The sequence below is a fragment of the Sardina pilchardus genome, chromosome 10, assembly GCF_963854185.1.
Source record: "Sardina pilchardus chromosome 10, fSarPil1.1, whole genome shotgun sequence".
In the NCBI taxonomy this organism is placed as follows: Eukaryota; Metazoa; Chordata; class Actinopteri; order Clupeiformes; family Clupeidae; genus Sardina; species Sardina pilchardus.
Window position 1 is genome coordinate 8589964 of NC_085003.1, and position 21523 is coordinate 8611486.

The following is a 21523-nucleotide window of genomic DNA, read 5'->3' on the forward strand; positions in this document are numbered from 1 at the left end:
AAGCTGTGCCAACAAACAAATGTCCTAACTCAAATATCCCCCCCATTTGCATTAGCTGTGCCATCTGGTACTGTCTGATGTGCATTCTCCAAACATGGGTGGAAGTGATAAGAACCTGATTTTGACCTACTTTGCAGCATGGAAGCCTAATTACAAAGTGTTGTGATATCAGCCTGTGGCGAGTTCTAGTGTAGCTGGTTATTGTTGAGAAAAACACAATATCTTTGAAAATAAAAAAACAAGCATCTCGAAGGCATAAGCTTCCACCCTCAGTCACGGAGATTTTTAAACCCTGGGTGTGACATGAAACCCAGATGGTCAAGTCACCTTTTACACTTTATGCATTGTACATTAAAGTTTCTTTACTATAACACTATGTGTTATGCTTTATTTTAAACTATCATAATAATCACTTAGCACCACTTTCAGACCCTTTGTAAAATGGCTAATTCAAAGAGTAAAAATAGATAAAACTGAAATAGGGCCTCCAGTTTTTTTTTAAGGGAACAAAAGTGTTTATGTAGGCTATAAATATATTATGTATTATAACATTAATTCATTTAGTCAAAAATAATAATAAAACCAGGCAATACATGCTATTACAATTATTTTCTATTTTTCTGAGATCTTTAGGCCTATCACAACAGTGATATTGACAAATCATCAATCGGTGTGCTGCTCAAATAATATAATAATTTTAAAAAATGTAAAAAAAAGTTAAATGAACCAAAATAACACAAACTGGAAATCAAGAGAAATACCAGACCAGAAGGAAGTAGCCTAGTAGCCCACATTTTAGGTTCAATGCCAAAACTTGGCACACCTGGCACATTCCACATCCACTCAATTTAATTTGCTGAAAACACTGAACAAATACAATATATTTAGTGGCCACAATAAGACAGTCATGACTGTATGGCTACATTAGATTTGGCTAATACTTATTCTAGGAAGAGATGTCCTGATGTGTGCTGTGTGTGTGTGTGTGTGTGTGTGTGTGTGTGTGTGTGTGTGTGTGTGTGTGTCTGTCTGTCTGTCTCTTTCTCTCACTCACTCACTCTCTCTCACACACACACACACACACACACACACGCACACACACACACACACACACACACACACACACACACGCACACACACACACACACACACACACACACACTTTCCTCTGTGAAATACAGGTTGACATCACAAACTGAGGATTTCATGTCAAGTTAAAAAGAGCGCTTCATATATGTTATTAGGGTATGCATAATTTGCTCTGATATAGGCTCATTATTCTTGTGACCGCCTACTCTTTTTGCTACATAGTGTTCAAAGCACTTCTCTCCACATTTGCCACATCAGTTTAAATGTAACATAACATGCGCTTCAGTGATCAAAGTTATGGACACTTTGGTTGTCGTTTACTCACCGAATTTCCACGCTTCACTCTTCACATGAAGATAGCCTACTTTTACCCAAAGAACACGGTAGAAAAACGATTTTGTTAGTCTACTCTTATAAATGACATCCCAACAAAGTAGCCTCAAAGATACAGCTTAACTCAGACGAACCACAACTGGCTTAGACCTCGGTTTTGTGAGGGATAATATCTTGCAGGAAAATGGCAATGCCACGGGTTTCACTTTTATTCATTCTCAACGGCAAAAATACAAAAAAAACAAATGCAGTGAAGGGCAGAATCCTGCTTTGCGACATCTAGCTGTCTGATTTCAAATCTCCCGTCAGAATATGCCATTGGTTGCTAGAAGTAGTTTGCTCTCACTCATGAGTATATGATTGGACAATCTCAACGTCACTCAATGCGTCTGTTTTCATGCGACTAAAGGGTTCATCATGCGCGGTCTTTCCGTGCGAAACGTTAGGCTTTCAGATACAACTACAACCATATTTCCAATGTATCTGTGAGGCACGCATCTACAATCACCTGACGTTAATGTTGTTTTGCAGTAAACAGCATAAAACGGGTTTGAGATTTAGCCTGGAAGGGGAAAAAACACACCGAATTGGAATAATAGGACTGAACAGCGTCGTTCTGCAGTAGGCTGAGACCAAAGCCAAAGGTACTGTAGTAGTATCTAGGCTGAACTCGGACCTGAAAATAATAGGTCTAGATACGTCTCAAAGTCCGAGAGGTATTTCAAACTATTTGTGAATGGTGTAACAGTTACCATGCTTGCATATATGAACATGACAATCTTTTCATAATTTAACTCTGTTTTAATTGATTGCAGCATATTTTAATACCACACATTACAAAATGCACATATCAAATATTTTGTCAGGCTCAGTTTGCAACCGTATGCAATTGTTTACAAAAAAAACTACCAAAAATAAGCATTTACAAAAAAATAATGACTCAATGCCACTTTGGATAACCATGATCAAACCCCATTTTTTTCTAGATAAAAGCTTGACATAAATAAGTTAGTTTAATTTCTCAGTGTTTTTACAAAGTTATGTACACAGGTACACTTCAATGTTTACACAAAATACACAGGCAGTGTTTTAATATAAGATGAACGTACTTTTGATAAATACAGTTAACTTGCAGAAAATAAATTCCATTTTATGAAACACTGCAGTTGCACACAGGTCAATTGATTGCTTCTGTAAGGGCAGCCCATTTTCAATGCAGTACATGCAGAACCTACAGCATGGTGGAAGTAGTGAAAATAACTATTTGATGTTCATGCTGTCAATAGGGCGCAAAGCCACCAATAACATGTAAAGGAATAGAAACAGACAAAACCGGTGCCCAATCCTGTGACTAATTAATACTGTTAAGACTATGGATTTTGACCTTGACTCTTAGACAGGAATCCCTATTCGAACAACCATTGTTTTTAAAGAGCTGACTGATGAATCTAAATGTTGGAGGAAAAAGTAGGTTTAACCATACTGAAGTCATGACAGTGTTTAAACATCTAAGGCCTCTTTACTGTTAAGTTCACCTCAATAAATTGTACATCACAGGGCCACCATTGTGTGCAGGGTCAACCTGCCTCTGTTTTGAAGGCCACAAATGTACCATGCTTTACCTGAACAATTTTAAGAGATGCAAAAATGCGCAAGTGATATTGCTCTTCTGAGAATTTATATTTAAATAAATAATACAAATAATAGGAATGTGGTTACTTTATGGCCATCAAAAAAAGTATGATGTGGGACACTGCCTTTCAAATAATAATAAAAAAAAATAATAAAAAAATAAAACAAAACAGCATTTTGGAAACACTTAGGAAAAACTACACTGCAATTCAAGTCAAATCAAATTCACACCTTTTCCATAAAGGATTCTTTTTCATCATAATACGCATTATGTGCTACATATGAAAAGGAAATATATACACAGGTAGTAAGAGAATGAGCAACAAAGGAAATGAAACCTAATTGCACACTGCTACATTGACTGCTTTAGAGGCAGTTACTTTTTGAGTGCCAGAACTTAGTGTTTGTGTCAGTGCTTGAAGTGTCCCCTTCCTTAGGAGAGTTGATATGTTTTGCCTTTCTTCCTTCCATCTTTCTGTCTTTCTTGCAGATCTTCTTTGATTAGCCAAGCACTGAGGTTTTCGTGACTGGGTGGGGGTGTCTTCAGCTCTGTTTGGAAGATTCAAATGAAGTAATTAGGGCAAGTGTGTGATGTTCATTAAATAAGGTGAGAGAAAAAGTATCACAAGACAGTCATTCTGGAATGCAACACAGCTGTTTTCATTAAAGGTGGTGACATTTTTCTTTGTACAATGCACAGTGAACTTGGTGGACAGATGAATAATATCTCGTTTTAGTCTTTTTCTGATTTGTCTCACTTCTTCTGTCAACGCTTTCATTTCATAAAAACAAAAACATCGCATATGCACCGCTTGTGAATGCGGTAGGCTATCTCGGCAGTTCCAGAGCGAGCGTAAAACATACCAGGGAACTGAACCCTCACAGAGGGTGCGTTTGCTGACGTGTTACTTGACTGTTGTTCTCTCGACGCATGTTTTCAGTTGGTTGGAAATGTTAGCTTGCCTGCGTAAGGTGGTTGTAGTAAAACTTGTCGCGCGTGTGAATTTCATTTAAGGTTAACCCTTTCTACACAACGTTGTAAACCGTTTTAATCGCTGCCTATAGCCGTAGGCTAACCCTACTTCGAAGCAAGTCCTGACAACAGCGTTTACGCTTTCTTTGGACATAGGCACGTCGTGGTCTTAAGCTTGGGTCAGATAATTATTCGAAAACTTCTGGTGCGATTTAGAGCAGTTGCAAATCTAATCTACCCCATATAACTCGTACTAGCATTACGTTTAAGAACACAACAGTAGCCTAATTGCAGTTACGGTTTAATAATCTGCTTGATGATTAAACGGCACACTAGCCTACATTCACGTCTGCTGTTCAATAAACACAGAGAACGACCTACTTTACAGCAGGTTAACGCGATATGACAATTAACCTGATTTCAGAATATTACACCACATCACCACCATAGGCTATATGTGTGAGAGAGTTTTCCTGATATGATATTAGGCTACATAGATCAAATCGCTTACCTTCATGTTCACGTTTGGTCGGGGATTGGTCTTCCTGGGTGTGTTTTCTACAGCTTGTGTCAGACCTGGACAACGAGAAACGTCATCCAAACTGTTGTGTGGCCTTTTATTCTGAGACGATGAATCTAATAAACAAAGAGAAAACTTTGTCAGAAACATAGATAATAGACCAAACTAGGCCTACACATCGGCTGATTCGCCGAGCAAATGTAAAGACATTTACGACTGGCAAAAGTAACAAGTGAACGCACTACGATAAACTGCAACAATGTAAACATGCTACCACGCTCATAGACCGAATCAGGCAAGTAGTTCCGATAGCCTCGTACTGGCTACAACGTTGCAATATCGGAACATGCAACGTAGCCTCATTTTGGACGTAGGCTACTCACTCTCAAATAAATGACATTTGCTGGGAAAAGCTAACAATCTCTAACTGAAATGTCCGTACCGTGACATGCTGGCCTTTTCCTCTGTCCATTGCATTGGTCTCTTAAATCCATTTGATTTTCAGACCTGTCAGTCTTCTCCTCAGAATGCTTGCAGGGTGTCACCACCACACAGTTATGATTCCCATTCAAATCCACATTTGTATTCCCTGAGGGGCAACTGTCCGTAACGTCACTCGTTTGTGATCTGTAAAAAATCGGACTGTCATCCACTGTCATCCAACTGTATCTCCCGTTAGGGAGCGGTCTGTGACTTGAAAAATCGAAATTCCATTTTGCCGAAGCCGCCTCTTCCATCTCTTGCAAACGTCCCTTTAAATCCTTCTTTAACTCTTCGTGATCCACCGGACCGAAAAGGTTTCTGCAGGCTGTAGATTTCGGGTTATCCGATAACCTAGCATCCATCCGTCCCAAAGTTGGACTCCCATTTGAAAGGCGAACATTGGACATTTTTCCTTCTTGAGAAAAATAGACAATACGATGATTTAACCTCAGCCCCACGCAAGTCCTCCGGGTTCACGTTCCAAAACAGGCGTAAAATAAGTGATCATCCAAAACACATGCATGCCATGCAAAAACCCAAATCGCTAGTAATAACGGCCAATGTGGAAACGCCAGAAGAAGTAATCTCCACGGATCATCAAAACAAAGTGCAGTTGCAAGAGCCACTCCTGTCAATTTCGTGTCGTAGTAAGAGGGGAGAGGGAAATAACAGACAAGCCTTTTCAGTGCCCAATATGGCGATTGAAGGAAAGGCTTACTGGAGAGAAAATGATTGACATGGCTATTTAAACCAAAGAAAGACGTTCATTGGGTGAAGTCTAAAAGCCCGCCCACAACAACTCTTAAGGTGTTACTTAACACATTCATTCCGTATGTATAACCGCGACAAGAAAGATGACCTTTGACTGTAAAGCCTTTTACGCTGAAAAGGATATATATATATACACACACACAAACAAATACTGGCGATAAAAATCGGAGAAAACAGGGTTACATTGGCTGAAGAATGGCGCAACTCTACAGTTGACACTGATTATACCCTCAAATAATAATCTTCTATTATTGCTCATTAATTATGTTTTAGGCTAGGGGCCTATATGAACCAAATGATCATCTGAGTCATTGTACTGTCCTTAACGCATGGCGAGAATTGTCTCATCTATCTTACAAAGTATACATTCAGTCAAAATTCCACCTTAATAGCCTATCCTATTTTGGAAAAATAAACTGAATGAGCTGCGACTCCAACCAACAGTGATGAAAAGTGTTTTGTTTACAAATGATCATGCGCTAGGGCGCCAATCGACGCTCAAGTGTGGACAATTTCTTACAGAATTAATACTGGGAAATTATCAATTCAAGTATAAAGGTGAAAAAACCAAATGCGACATGTAGGCAACACTTTGCTTAGGCCAGAAGATAATGCTTGTCAACACTGAAAACTACCCGCTGCAGTTGGTTAATAAAGTCCCGTAGAAGCGTGACATCACTCTGAACAAATTCTCTGCCAAGCTACTGATGATGTGACGATATGTCACTCTCAGACAAATAAGACCATATACCAAGTTATTTAACAATACAGGTGTGGTGAAACACATGCCAATAAAAACGAGCCCGGTAGCATCTGGTCAAGATTGTAAGCTCATTAGAGTTGGCAAGAGGCCTATCGTATTCCATTTCTATTATATGTGTCTATCTGTGCTCCGTGCCACTTGCATGTATGCCATTTCTATTATATGTGCCTATCTGTGCTCCGTGCCACTTGCATCCTCCATTAATGTTCATACTTCGTAATATAGGCTATTTATAAAACACATCCACAACAAATGTCATAAAATTGACAGAATTTGAACATATATGACTGTTATAGAGATGGATACCAAAACCTCAACTGTACGGCATATTGCAGCCAGTCCCTAAGCTCTCAATGTATTATCTTCTGGTGGAGAATTACAATTATAAAGGCTAGGCCTGCTGGAACAGGAAGACATGTCTAACATTAAATGCGAACTTAATGTGCAGTAAAACTGACTTAATATCAGGCCCTGGCGATATTTTGCTGTATTTAACTATAAGAAAATATGCAAAGGTGCGTCTCCATCCACTATTTTTTTTAACATTCGGCTAATCAAGGGAGAAGCTCTATGGGATCAATACGTAAAGTCAGGACAACGGCAAACATGCAATAAATGCAAATATGTGAATAAACCAAACACCAGTTTCCATCAATTTCATCCACGTTATTGCATATTCCATCCACCTCAAACGAATATTTTTTTTTGCGCATCAGATTATGCAAATTTCATGCGTTTCCAGTCAGGATTTCTATTTTGAATGGTCGACATGCGAATTTAAAAGTTTAATGATACTGATTGATTCTATTGTGGTGGTCATGGTTATTATGGTCACCAGACATATAACTGACAGCCTCGCACTTGAAGAGACTGAAGATACATACCAAATTCCCTCCAAAACAATGAAAATACATTATCAAAAAATAAAGAAATATATGTTTGAATTTGTAGACTTTTTGAAAAATAAAAAATAAAAGCAAAAGATTCCTAAAATTACTACTTCACTGCAAATGTCTTTTCCCTCCAAAAGTCTCATGACAAATAGGTTCAAGAGCCAATGAAAGGCCTCCACTGACTCCTGCTGGTAAAATGATTAAACTACAGAAATCTTCTTCTGTCATTGCTCCCAATTTATTTCCAGTCAGGTGCAGTCAAAGTACATTTAAACAGTACATATTGTCAACTGTAGGCACATTGTAACCTCTCATCACCACACAGTATATTTTAAACCTGAACAGCATTTTCTACCACAGACTGAAGCAAGTCCTCATTCAAGGTGTTTTCTGTATCTATGGCAAACATAATTCAGATAAAGGGTGTGGGTTGCTGTTTCACCTCAGGGTTTCATCAAAAGGGCTTTTACATCCCAGGGATGGCTGGTGGCTGCGTTTGGTTTCAAAGGTTTAGCCACTTGAGGATGTAGAAGTTTTTCTTGCCTACTCGGATGAGTGTAAGGCCGTTGGTCAGGATGTGGAGGCCTGGAGTGAGCACCTGCTCTGGACTGTCAGTGCGTTGATGGTTGATCCATACACCTCCATCTCGAACCATGCGATACCTGCTCAGAAGACAGACAAAAACAGGATATTAGGCTATTGAAACTTGGGGCTCATTGTCTGCAATTGATTTATCGGTGAAACACACATTTGAAAAACTTAGGCAATGCAGTGTAGAAAACACTCCAAAAATTCACTTTTCACTTTCATACATAAAGTACTGTTCCAAATGGCTGAACCCATAGCATTGGTGTTCTGTGATCCTTGCTCAAGCAGCTGAGCTATATATTTTAGTGTACACAGTATTTATATGTTTAAATGACTTCATTGTTAATGTTGTCTCTCTATATAATCAATCAACATAGATTGGAACCCTCCTCAATGGGGAAGCTGTCTTGGAGGAGACATACATATCTGCATGTTACAAAACCATGCATATCATATGCATGGCGATATGCAGCAGCTTGTGTAGGTGGGCAGGAAGTGGTCATGTACCCCAAGTGCTGAACAGAGTGATTACAAAAACAGATGTAGGAGAAAGAACAAACGTTCAGTTTCCATTTCGGGGGACACAACCTCCGTGCGTATCCACCTACCTTGTGTCTACAGGTGCGCAGGTTAAGAGGTGTAATGTAGGCTTTGGTAAATAATACCCAATTTTAGTGGATGTAGCCTAGTTATTTTAGATTTTCTAAAGTATGTTTCAGCAATTAAGTTACAAGGGAGTGTTTTTCTATGTAGCCTACAGAACAAGCTGTGCATGTTTATTTTAACAGTTTGAACATATGAGGGGAGGGTGGGTGGGGGTGTTGATGTACCTCGAGATACCATCAATAACCCACTCCCACTAGAAATGCACCTGCATTACAGAAATAAACAATCAAAGGAGGCCACAACTGAATTCAGAGCAACCTGTGCAAGAATGGAAACTTGATTCAGATTGCTGTGATAGCAATGATTAACTGTTACTTTACCAAAGCCATAGGAAGAATGAGCAGGCCGAGATGCATCATGGCCATATACTGTGCATATAGCTGCTGAGTCTGTTTTTGCTTTTTGGTCATATACTTTATTTTCCAGACTTGTAATTTTTAAGCTCCTAGGCAGTGCTTTTACTTATAAACTAAAGTGGCATATTTATCTATTACTCTTTTTCAGTAACACCCTCTTTCCTGTGATAATAACTTTTTTAAAAACTATTTCTAGTTCTAGTTATTTCTGTGACATCCTGAGGTTGTTTGTGAGAACTTGGTGATAATGACATTTTAATTAATTTCAAGGTCAAGAAATAATGTCTGTCCATAAACAGCTGTCTACAGCATCCTCCTGCAAAAGTTAAGTGTGCATCTCACAAGTATATACAGAAAGCTTTGATTCAATATTTTGATAGCATCCTAATCAATAGGGTTGAAAAGTTTAATTTAAGTTTAATGACAAGGGGTGCTTGAGACAAAAATATGAGCAGATAATTATGAATAAATCAATCAATACATATTTGTTGAGTGGAAATAATACTAGACATTTTATAAAATCTATACATAAACAAACAAACAAATTGCTCATGAATGGGTGGAAGCATGGTGAAACTGCTTTCCTATGCTAATTTTAGACTATGACAGAATTTGTGGGCTTCATAGTCATTAGCCTATTAGCCTGTTTGATGACCAGCTAATAGGCTAACTGAACAAAACCGAACAAAACACCATGCTTATCTCTAGGTATGGCGAAGGGTCTGTGATGATGTGCGGCTATTTTAGTTCCAAAGGTCAAAGGAACTTTATCAGGATGCATAGTATCCTGAATCCATGAAATAAGTGGCCTTTAAAAATAAAAAAAACGGCCTGCCCCTATGTTAACCCTATGTGTTGAATTCCCATAGGGTTACATAGGGGCGCCAATATTTTTGACCCTAGTAATTTAGGAAGAACATTTATTTATTTAGGATACATTATTCATTCACAAAGAAAATTGGTGTCCTTAAAGGTTGGATGTTTCCTCATTTTAATACTTAAGCCATTAAAAACCATACAGCCCTACCTGTATTTAGGGTAGCTTTGTGTGTTTTATTACCCTGTTTATGTTTATTATATATCTATGCAGGGATACAGGTGAATAGGCTAAAAATCTTAACTAAGCTACAGTGCCTATAGAAAGTCATCATACCCTTTTGAAATAGTTACTTTTGTTGTCTTACAGCCTGAAATCAAAACCCATTTTAAAAAAAATCTTTTCCAGTTTTATTGACAAATTTAGCTGTACAACATCAAAATAATGAAAAAAAAGTCAACAGTTCTGAAAATTGATAAAAAATTAAAAACTAGAATAACAGGGTTGGAAAAGTCATCATACCCCTGACTTAATACTTTGTAAAGCTTCCTTTTGCTTTCATTACAGCCATCAATCTGTTTGGATATGTCTCTATTATAGCTTTGCACACCTAGATAGGGGAAGCATGGTGGGGGCAACATTATGTTGTGGGGATGTTTCTCTTCAGCGGGGACTGGGCAATTGGTCAGGATAAAAGGGAAAATGGATGCTGCCAAGTACATCCACATTCTTAAGGAAAACCTACGTCCCTCTCCTATACAGGTGAAGATGGGCAGGTCATTCGCCTTCCAACACGACAATGATCCAAAACATACTGCCAAAAGAACAAAGCAGTGGCTTAAGGATAGGATGGTGAATATCCTTGAGTGGCAAAGTCAGAGCCCTGACTTAAATCCTATAGAAAATCTGTGGATTGACTTGAAGAGAGCAGTCCATCGCCATTCCCTACAGAATTTGACTACAATTTAGCATTTCTGCACGGAAAATTGGGCAAATATTCCCCTATCTAGGTGTGCAAAGCTATAATAGAGACATATCCAAACAGATTGATGGCTGTAATGAAAGCAAAAGGAAGCTTTACAAAGTATTAAGTCAGGGGTATGATGACTTTTCCAACCCTGTTATTCCAGTTTTTAATTTTTTATTAATTTTCAGAACTGTTGACTTTTTTTTCATTATTTTGATGTTGTACAGCTAAAATTGTAAATAAAACTGGAAAAGATTTTTTTTAAAATGGGTTTTGATTTCAGGCTGTAAGACAAAAAAAGTAACTATTTCAAAAGGGTATGATGACTTTCTATAGGCACTGTATATCACTCAATGAATGAACCTGCCTTGACCCCCATATGAACTTCAGTCACATCCTATTCTTAATTTATAGGGCTTAATATGACATTGATCCACCCTTTGCAGCTGTAACAGCTTCAACTCCTCTGGGTAGGCTTTCCACAAGGTTTAGGAGCATGTTTATGGGCATTTTTGACCATTCTTTCAGAAGCGCATTTGTGAAGTCACACCCTGATGTTGGACGAGGAGACTGGCTCTCAGTCTCTGCTTTAATTCATCCCAAAGGTTGAGGTCATGACTCTGTGCAGGCCAGTCAAGTTCATCCACACCAAACTCTGTCATCCATGTCTGTATGGACCTTGCTTGATGCACTGGTCATTTTGGAACAGGAAGTGGCCATCCCCAAACTGTTCTACAAAGTTGGGAGCATGGAATTGTCCAAAATCTCTTGGTTAATACTGAAGCATTCAGAGTTCCTTTCACCAGAACTAAGAGGCCAAGGCCAGCTCGGGGATGTCCCCTTCCTGTTCCAACATGACAGTGCACCAGTGCACAATGCAAGGTCCATAAAGACATCTGGATGACAGAATGTGTTGTGGATGAGCATGACTGGCCTGCACAGAGTCCTGACTTCAACCCAACAGAACACCTTTGAGATGAATTAGAGCGCAGACTGAGAGCCAGTCTCCTCGTCCAACATCAGTGTGTTACCTCACAAATGCGCTTCTGAAAGAATGCTCAAAGATTCACAAAACGTTACCAATGCAAAGCTATCACTTATTGTCTAACTCTAGGGCGGTATACCTTGGCAAAAATCACTGAAACTCTTTCCCCTCAAATGTTACCGGCCAACGCCTCTGGCTCAAGGACTATCACAGTCATTAGCGCTTACCCTCTGGGTCCATCTGGAATGGCTTGCATGTGGCGACAGGCATCTAGCACAGTGGTGCCTGGTTCCAGAAGCAGCTCCATGAATGGGGCTTCTCTAAAGAGCTCCTGCAGCTCCGAATCACTCATCTGCTCCAGTGCCTGCAGGTTGCTATGGTACAGAGCATTGGTGCACCTGCCAAACATACAAGCAGCCTGGAGTCAAAAAACAGCACCAAGGCTATCTGGTACTGAAAATAAAAACAATCTCCTATATTTGTATCAAGATATTTAAATTGCACCCCCATGGTTAAATAGCACTTAAAGAGGAACTATGCAGAATTGGCGATTTCATCTCTGGTTTCGTTTTATGCTTGCATTTTCTCTGCAGAGCTTCCCGACAGCTTTAGCGTGTATATTTATACATGTATAGGCTATATTTAAATATATAAATTGCAAGCGTGGTTCTTCGTCTCAGACTTCCAGATGTAAACAAGGAGCGATCGTCTCCTGCAGAAAGTTGCATAGGGTCTCTTTAAATATGTAACAGGCCTCTACATTTAGCATTCTTCTTAGCCTGGCTAGCGCCTACCACTTCTCAAATGAGATGTGGTCTGGCAACCAGACGATCATTTTCTTGTATTTGCCGTTCATTGGGCGCCACGGATGTCTATCAAATGCGTCTGCATAGTAGTGCTGCCGGGATTAATTGACATAATCAAACTAATCGATTACGAAAATTAGTCAATGCCAATTCTTTTAGTCGACTAATCGTTTTGCTATTGACCCCCTATTTATTTTTAGTCTCCTGTCTTTAACGGCTGTAATGTTATTAATTCTGTTATTAACTCTACAAAAGTAGGCTGATATTGATATGAGCATCTATATCTATGGCTATATGTCATGTTTTGGCCCTTCAGTTGAGTTAAAAAATAAAATGGACACAACAAAATAACGAAAACTTGTTTTTTTTTTTTTAAATAGTCGTTTAGATTAGTCGACTAATCAAAAAAATTGTCGAAAGATTAATCGTTAGAAAATTAGTCGTTAGTGGCAGCACTACTGCATAGCTCATCATGGTCTTGCTTTCTTCCCTGTTCTGTGATTGGTCGCCAACATCAGGCGAAAATGTGTGTGTTAGTTTCCAGACTGCCTTAGCAGCGTGAATGAAATCACTGGAACATGTTTCTTCTTTTTCTTACTTGCCCAATGCCCTGTGGATATTTTTGGCAGTACTGCTTTACCTTTTTGCACTCTCGAGGCCGTCTTTACCATGGACCAGCTTGGTGACCTCTGCAGCCAGACGTTTCTGAGCAGTCCTCTTTCCAGGGTCCTGCAAATGCACCTCCATCACCTTATCCACCTCTGCCAGGGGAAGAAAGGTGAAAAGTCTTAGATACCTGCAAGGCAAAAAGAGATACATTTAGAGCATTTGCTTAACCAATCAGATGAGACATCTGCATGTATGGAAAAGGAGGCATTTGAAATACCGTTCCAAACTGCTGTCTGGCTGTCTCAGGAAATACTGGTACAGTTCATAGGGGGATGTTCGGTTCCTGTTCAACCATACTGCATTTCCTGCACTCTTCCCCAGCTTGTCTCCCATAGATGTGGTTATGAGTGGAACAGTCAGTCCATATACATCTTCATTAGTCTTTCTACATGGGGAAAGATAGAAAGATATAGACATGTGTTTAGAAAGTTAGGATACTGTCTAGTCACTATCTACGCAGTGTTATTTGAATCAAGACAAAGGTTTTGCCATTTTACAGTGTGAAATACTCTGACTTAGTTACTTTTGGATAAACTCATAACCAGTCATCAAGTTGCCCAATTGGTCTGTTCCTCCAAGTTGAATCTTACAGTTGCATAGCTGGTGCAGATGAAAAAAATCGTAGGCTTGGAAAAGCTGATAAGAGAACTCTGTGAAACTCATCCCTTCCGCACTTTTGATTCGAGACTGCACGCTGTGTCTGCTTAGCATGGTGCCCATTCGAAAGTGTCTGCCTATGTCTGACAAAAACGTAACCACATTCCACCCTTTATACCACTTCGTATTGTTCATGATCGATATCGTGCCCAGTTTCTTGGGGTCGCTGCAATAGTACAGTTCATGGTTGGCAAATATTCTGTGCAAGCTCTCCCTTATGCCATTTTCATTGTGTTTAACCACATCACTAGACAGAGCTTCTCTTTCCGTCGTTTTGCCGCTCGGGTCCCCAATTTGAGCTGTCGCTCCACCGATAAGAGCGATGACATTGTGTCCAGCATTTCTGAAGTGAAGGAGGCCGATGATTGCGAGTAAATTCCCCGCGTGGAGGCTATCTGCTGTGGGGTCAAAGCCACAGTAAATAGTCTGAGACCCCGACTGGAGGAGCTGAGGAAGCTGAACCTGGCCGGCACCCTCAGGGAAGCAATCCTTTAAGACGCCGCGTTTGTTAAGTGATGTAAGAAGCCCGTTGTTATAGACTACTGAAAGATGAAAGTTAGCGCGGTTTGAATAACATTTCTTAAACGGATAACAGCTAAGTTTCCAGACGCGAGGACATCCCCTCACTATGGGGGTCGCCATCTTGGAACACAAGACATAAACGTCACATTTTCCCAACAGTCATCGAAGAAAACAGCGCCCTCTCTTGTTGAAGTGGGAAAATGTGAACGAATAGCCAGCCTGAGCATATTCATAATATAATAAAGATATATTTATAGTTATAGCCTTGCTATAACCCATGTTATAGCAAGGCTATAGTCACGATATATGTTCAGATATTTTGAAAGTAGGCCTATGTTGAATACAGCACATATATGTACAGTATTATGTCCACGACATATAGCCATTGACCATAAGTGCCAATGCGTAATGTGGCCAACAGATGGGGCTACAAGTACACATCTGAAATGCCTGTGAATTAAAAAGAACCTAGATATGAAGTTTGGGGATTACCTTGGACTTAAGAGATATACAAAACAAAACAAACAAACAACAAAAATAGCACCAACTGGCATCTTTTCTTAAAATAATTAGCAATGTCAAGCTGTGAAAACTTTTGTTATAGTTTTAAGTCAACAGTGTGACTGACAGTGTGTAGCCTGTGTAGGTCTGTTCTTCATGAGACCACATAATCAGAAATACATTTGAGGACAACTAGTTAAAACATACTTCAAAAAGTGTTGCATGATTTAGAGAGAGAGAAACACATAGATTTTGGACATTTTATTTTGAAATCCAGTTAAGGTCAGATTATTTAAAGTTTAAATGACTAGACATTACATTTGCCAAACATTTATTGTATGGTTACAAAACCATTACTATACATGAACATTACACTAATTGTGCAGTAGTTCTAACATGACAAGAGCTAGACAACCACCTAACCTGAAAGGGGATAATAAGAAAAAATATTAGGGATCATTCAGGAAAGAATATTGCTGGACTACAAGTCAGCATGAATTCATCAAAGGTAAAACAGTACCTCAATGTGACCTGAGCTAGTGCAAACTAGGGAAGACTGGTATATATTCCCTGATAATAATTATAATCCCTTCTAAATTCTTAAAATATAACCTACAATTCTAACTGAGAACTGTCTGCTCCCTGGATTTTGGCTCAACTTATTCAAACAACTTGGACCCCCCCCCCCCCCCCCCCTCCCCACATGCATGACTTTGCATCAGAAAATATGTGGGGATGACATTAACTTTATCACTACAGGCTGCAGAGTCAGCATTCCACTGAGACATAAATGTTGTAATATTTTGTTAAGAACAAATGTTCAACATGCAGTCTCAACTGTTTTATTGATCAGAATCCATCCTTGTGCCTTCTTAATGGTAAGGGAGACTGTTAAGGCACAGGCTGTGTTGAATCTCTCACATTAGCTGGAGAGGTTCACTTGTACTGCATTTTCTGGAGACTTCTGATATTTTCAATGAAATTAATGGGTTTCGGTAATGTGCAGCATTGGGTAAAATGATAAATATGTACTGTAAGTCAACACTCTACACTAAATCTTGTTTTCGGGTTCTTCTAGATCAGGGCCAGGTGTAGGACAGAAAACCATGTGTTGATCCATGTGATGTGTTGATCTGTGACTGATCTATAAGGGAGCACCCAGAGAGATGAGAACCATGCATCTGGCTCGACATGGCAGTTATGGTCAGTCCTCGGGAATCTCAGTGGTAACTTTAGGCATGAACCATCCCCTTCATAGCATGATCTTTTACCTGAGACCACAGCAGGGACAAAGGCCGCTATGCCCTGTGAGAGGACTTGGATAGCCAAGACAGACCGGTTTCTTTCAGATAACTAAGGAAAATGGTTAACCCTGACAAGTCCATTTGGTGGGACTGGCCCCAGGTTAAGTATGAATGGCAGCTAGGAGTATCTGTTATGTATGTCAAGGCAAGAACCTCTAGGCACAGAGCACATGGCTTAATCCCTCCTCTACAATGTGGAAATCACAAAAGGAATGTCCTCATGCCAATTCAACTCTAAGGTCATACAATCTGTTACAGAGTTAACCATGATTCTATTTACATTGCACTAACATCTCAGATAATCAAAACAAATGATATATTTATATATATTTTTTAGCTTTAGTATAAAAATATGATTCAACTCAATTAACAGCACAATCACAAAATTATGCATAAAGTGACAAAAACAAGACATACTTTAGCTAAATGTTTGTACAGTCATAAACAATGAAAATATTTTGCACAAAGAAAGAGAAGGGGAAAAGAAAGACAATAAAAGATAAACATACTGCAATGTCAGTGGAGCCATAGCATATCACAGGTTAAAGAGGGCAACACATTATTCATATTTACCTCTATGTACAGGATCACAAAGCAAGCTCTTCCCATCTACTGTATACAAACGGTATGTGAGCGCAGCCAGGTCAGACAATGTACATTCTCCAATTCAAAAAGTGGCATTGTAAGAATTACGGCGAATGTGGTGTTAACAGATGAAATTAATTAACATTGCTGACTTAATTAGCATTGCTGGCATCGGTTTTTGACTAAATGACTTGAAATAAACAAATCTTCAGATCATTTACACCCATATATTTCAACAGCAACATGCAAAAAGTAATAATGCCTTGGATCATGCCATTATTTTTCATTATCCTGACTGTTAGCTGGTGTTGGTGGAGGCAGATGACCTCCATATTCTCTCAGAGAGGATAATCAGGTCCAGATATACAGTAACCTGCTTTCATATGCATACTTCAGAGATGATATCTAAAGTCATTGGTAAAACAGTGATGTTCAGCATACTATCTAGCTTTTAAATGTACACTCCAGTCAAAATAGCATTTTTGACAACGACAGTGCATAACAGAGCTTTTTTTTTTAATGGTGTAACACTTGGAGGCAAATTATTCATGAATTTCAAGGTGGTAGATTTTTAAAACAAAAGCTCAACAATTCAAACGTTTTGCCCTCCTCATGAAGTGAACTATTGTGATTACAAAATTCCTCAATCGTCCGAAACTGTAATCCGAAAGCCTGCAGTACTAGTACTAGTAGCACTCAGACTAGTCACACTGGAAAAAAAAACATTAACTACAGATCCTCCAGGATGACATCTTATGGAATAAGGAGCAAAGCATGGCTGGAGTGCAGCTACTACAGCTTATTGTAAAGAGGCAGGAATCTACTATGTGGAGGCAACTGAAGATCAGTCGAACCGGTGCGATTATAACCAGACAGTCGGACTCTGCATGGTAACCCATGCAGGGGAGGCACTGCGGCTAAGAGTATGACAGACAGAAGGGTGGGAGACCGTGAAAGAAGAGAGAGGTGGAGTATCAAAGAAGATAAGAGAGATATAGAAACAGCAAGGGAGAGAGAGAGCAAATCAATGACCTTAACCTGTTTTAATCTTTAAAATAGTGTTCTGTTTGTATTTCATCTAGCCCTTTAACACTAAATACACTTTCCCAAGCTGGAGTGTGAAGCATTGTTTAGTCAGAAGGCATCTGTAAAGTGAGGTATTAATGCGCACGGTTGTGTGCTGTGCTCGAGTACTGCATGCACTCAGTGAAACTATGTGCTGTTCAGTCATGTCGGCTGTCAGTCATTCTCATGTGATGTTATGATAGTGTTGCAAACCACCACTGCCTAAACAAGAAAATGATCTTACTCTGGTGAACGTAGCCCCAGAAAAAGGACTGTATGCGTTACCCAATTTGTGGTAACTACAGTTTTCTTGTGGACAGGATCTTGTGTATAAGGGATCATAACTTTTATTCTCTAGCATTACTTCTGTATAAATTGGACTTATTTTATACGTGTTCTGACATGAATCATTCACAAACACTCAGATTTGAGACGGTGACTGTACCAGTCACATCAGTCAGAACCCCTAGAAGAAAAAAAACACAAGCGAAAAAGAAATTTGGTGCAGTACGGCATGGCACATTTTGGCTTGGTTAAACCGTGCCGGTGGAGAACCGGTAGTAGAATCACAGGCGAGGGGGGGGGAAGTCCCCTACTCAGGAACCTGAGTTGAGCTTACGCGGGTGAATAGCATGCCTCCTTCGTGCCATGTTTCCATACGGCGTCAATGCCAGGGGGACAAAGTCACAGGACCTGACAGTCAGATTAGGACGCGCTGGAGTTCAATTAGACACAACAACTATATTTCATGAAAGCCAGCCTGTCAACAGGCCTTGAGTACAGTGGGGTTGTGTGTGCACTTGCACACTCCCCTACAGGCTTCATGGAGCAGTGAAATGATCAACACAGAGCTGTCCATGTCAGAACTCTCAACACCTCTAATGCAGTGAGTGACACAATTATTTCATTAGTAAACGGCAAATTAAGAGCATCAAAATATATAATTGAATTAATAAAATCTCTGGGTTATTGTCCACTTTCATACTCGCAATTCATTAAAATCAGACTATGTGTTTATGAGACTAATTATCATCATAAACATACTGCATCAGGTTAATAATAATATAGATTTGTGGACATCTCTGTGCCAGTAAACAGCCCTAGTAGCCCCATTCAGACTGTAAGAAGAGTCTTGAAATCAGGGACTAATATTGTGGTGGTAAGTATAAGATGTCCTTCGGCCTGCTCTGGACAAAGTCCAGGAAATGGCTTGCAGTGTTAAAAGGAGTGTCTAGGGACATCAACTCTGCGCACTTGACCTCAAACCAGGTTTTGCAAAGAAGGTTCAAGCAAAGAATGGTGGCACGCAACACAAACACACGGCACAGGCACTCAAACAGGCAAATCACGTTAGCAAAGAAAAGCACAGGGCATTGATTGATGGCTGAACCACAGGTTCACTCATGACCTTGACTGTTACTAAGACCAGACGAACAGACAGTGGTGGCTTTAACAGTGCATGGCTTGGTGTTACATGTTGCTAGGCGCTTCAGTGGCTGAACGTGGTGGAAGTCAGTTGCTGGTTAACAAATCGCTCCCATGGACTGTGGGGAGCAAACTGCCTGGGCCTGAGTATTTATTATTACACATAGTCAGTTGCATTGCATTGGATGGCGGCGCTCTATGCTGAAGTCACTTGGGTGTCACTGCTGTAAATCTAAAAAGGTGTCATCCTGACCATTGACATCCTGCTCTTTAGTAATAATACACTATGTAGGGAGATACAGCTGGTCACAGGGGAGCATGTCAGCCATTTTAGCTGCTACATGCTCTCTAGTGCCTCGATTAATGTCAAAACCATAGAATTCGAGTTAGCCAAGGGATAGTGTTGCTGAAAGTATGAAGGTCAAGGCTCTGCACTGAGTCCTCATTGCCGACATCAATCACCCCCCTCCCCCATTTCACACCCGTCCAGTGGCACTCGTAGCTGCTGTTGCTGTGACCTTGGCGTTCCCCTTTAGACGGCTGTGAGTTCGCCGGACCCTAAAAGACCGAAGGTCCTCTGGAGTTGCGGCATGGAGCCGCTGACGTGGACGGGGTCAGTGTTCATGTCTGCATCCCTCATCATCAGTACATTTTAGCGCCCCCCCCCCCCCCCCCCCCCCTGCCCCCGACACACACACACACACAGGGGCACACAGACTGGGCTCATTGTCTTCCTTTGCACAGTGTTTCAGTGGGGAACCACTTGCACACACACACACACACACACACACACACACATTCTCTCTCACACACACATGCTTGGAGTATCACAGTGCAAGTCTGCCAAAGAGGATGACATGAGGGGGGTGGTGGCGGTGGTGGTGGGGTCTGTTCAGCTTGACTTGACTTTGTCCCTCGTCTGAGGGCTGGTGGGACCTTCCTCCTCCTCCTCCTCCTCCTCCTCGTCCTCCTCAGTACATGTCCCTGTAGATCTCCTGCAGGAGCGGGTGCAGCGACATGTCCTCCGTCTTCTTGATCTCCTGCACCAGCTGCGCGTGCTCCGTCACCAGCTGCCGGAGGTCGGCCAGCTTCTGCAGCATCTTGGGGAAGAGGAAGGCGTCGTCCGGGTGGTTGGCCAGCAGGTGGAGCCGTAGCACGTGGACGATGCCCTCCTGCATGCGCTCGATGTGCGCAACGTTCACCAGGCCCGGCCGGTCTGGAGGGGGAAATAGGGGGGGGGGGGGGGGGGAGGGGGGGGTGAGAGGTTGGAGTATTAGAATGTGTTGACATAACACACTTTACCTTGTGGACGCCGCTAGGTCATGCTTCTGAATTCAAACAATGTGAGTGGCTTTTCAACAGCGCTGGTTCTGTGTGGCCGCTTCTACAGTATGTGGCAGATTAAACAGATGCGAGTAAGATATTCCTTTTCTTACTCTTTTCATATTTTTCTTTCTCTCTCCCTCTCTCTCTCTCTCTCTCTCTCTCTCTCTCTCTCTCCTCTCCCCAGCAGATAATGGCAGCCACTAACAGAGCCAGGTCACTGATTTCATCATTGATGAAATTGGCTTATTTGTGTTTGATTAGTCAATTAGCAATTTGATGTGTGTGCCTGCCTACAATATAGCCATTTTCTTGTTAAAATGAAGAACTCTGCGCATCAATCCTAATCATCTGCTGTCACAGGTGCTTCTCAGTAGGACCAGGAGAATCACATAGGAAGGAGACTGGAAAACATTGATCTCACTTGCAGTCTTTTTTGCAGTCCCGTTTGCACCAATAAAAGACTGCAAGTGACATCAGTGTGCTCCAGTCTCCTTTCTATGTGATAGCCATTTTCTCTCCCTCTTCCTCTCTCCTCCACCTCGCCCTCACCTCCGCAGCAGATGATGGCGGCCACGAACAGGGCCAGGTCGCTGTCGTCCAGCTCCAGCGCGTTGAACTTCATGGCGAACTGGAACTTGGGCTCCATCATGTCGCTGAAGGGCCGGCGCAGGCTCTTGAGGAACTCGCGCGTGATGAAGCCGCTGCCGTAGGCCACCAGCAGCCCGTCCTTGTTCATGCACGACGCCAGCATGGCGAAGAGCGCCTCGTACACGCCGTACTTGAGCAGCGTCACCTGGTCGTTCAGGTCCAGGCCCGAGAAGCCCGGC

General features: G+C 40.9%; 3 protein-coding genes across 4 annotated transcripts in view; all 3 read right to left on the bottom strand.

Moving 5' to 3' along the window:
• Positions 1–2208: 2208 nt before the first annotated feature.
• On the bottom strand, positions 2209–5767 carry LOC134093795 (cyclin-dependent kinase inhibitor 1B-like). The gene is made up of 3 exons (XM_062547048.1): positions 4990–5767; positions 4539–4663; positions 2209–3603 (listed from the first exon to the last, which is right to left on the bottom strand). The coding sequence occupies exons 1-3, from the start codon at positions 5435–5437 to the stop codon at positions 3598–3600; spliced, it is 579 nt and encodes a 192-aa protein (XP_062403032.1). The 5' UTR covers positions 5438–5767; the 3' UTR covers positions 2209–3597.
• A 1906-nt stretch (positions 5768–7673) lies between these two features.
• On the bottom strand, positions 7674–14611 carry LOC134093796 (tyrosine--tRNA ligase, mitochondrial-like). The gene is made up of 5 exons (XM_062547049.1): positions 13835–14611; positions 13529–13696; positions 13283–13438; positions 12064–12234; positions 7674–8119 (listed from the first exon to the last, which is right to left on the bottom strand). Exons 1-5 carry the CDS (start codon positions 14608–14610, stop codon positions 7960–7962), a joined length of 1431 nt encoding a protein of 476 aa, XP_062403033.1. The 5' UTR covers position 14611; the 3' UTR covers positions 7674–7959.
• A 5454-nt stretch (positions 14612–20065) lies between these two features.
• The window catches only part of LOC134093797 (peroxisome proliferator-activated receptor alpha-like), a 26051-nt gene continuing 24593 nt past the window's right edge, over positions 20066–21523 (bottom strand). For both annotated transcript variants that reach the window (XM_062547050.1, XM_062547051.1), the window contains exons 6-7: positions 21246–21523; positions 20066–20586 (exon numbers count right to left, since the gene is read on the bottom strand). The exon at positions 21246–21523 is cut by the window's right edge and continues 179 nt beyond it. In XM_062547050.1, coding sequence (XP_062403034.1) covers positions 20342–20586; positions 21246–21523 — 523 coding nt within the window. In that variant the 3' untranslated portion in view covers positions 20066–20341. The remainder of the gene's footprint in view (positions 20587–21245) is intronic.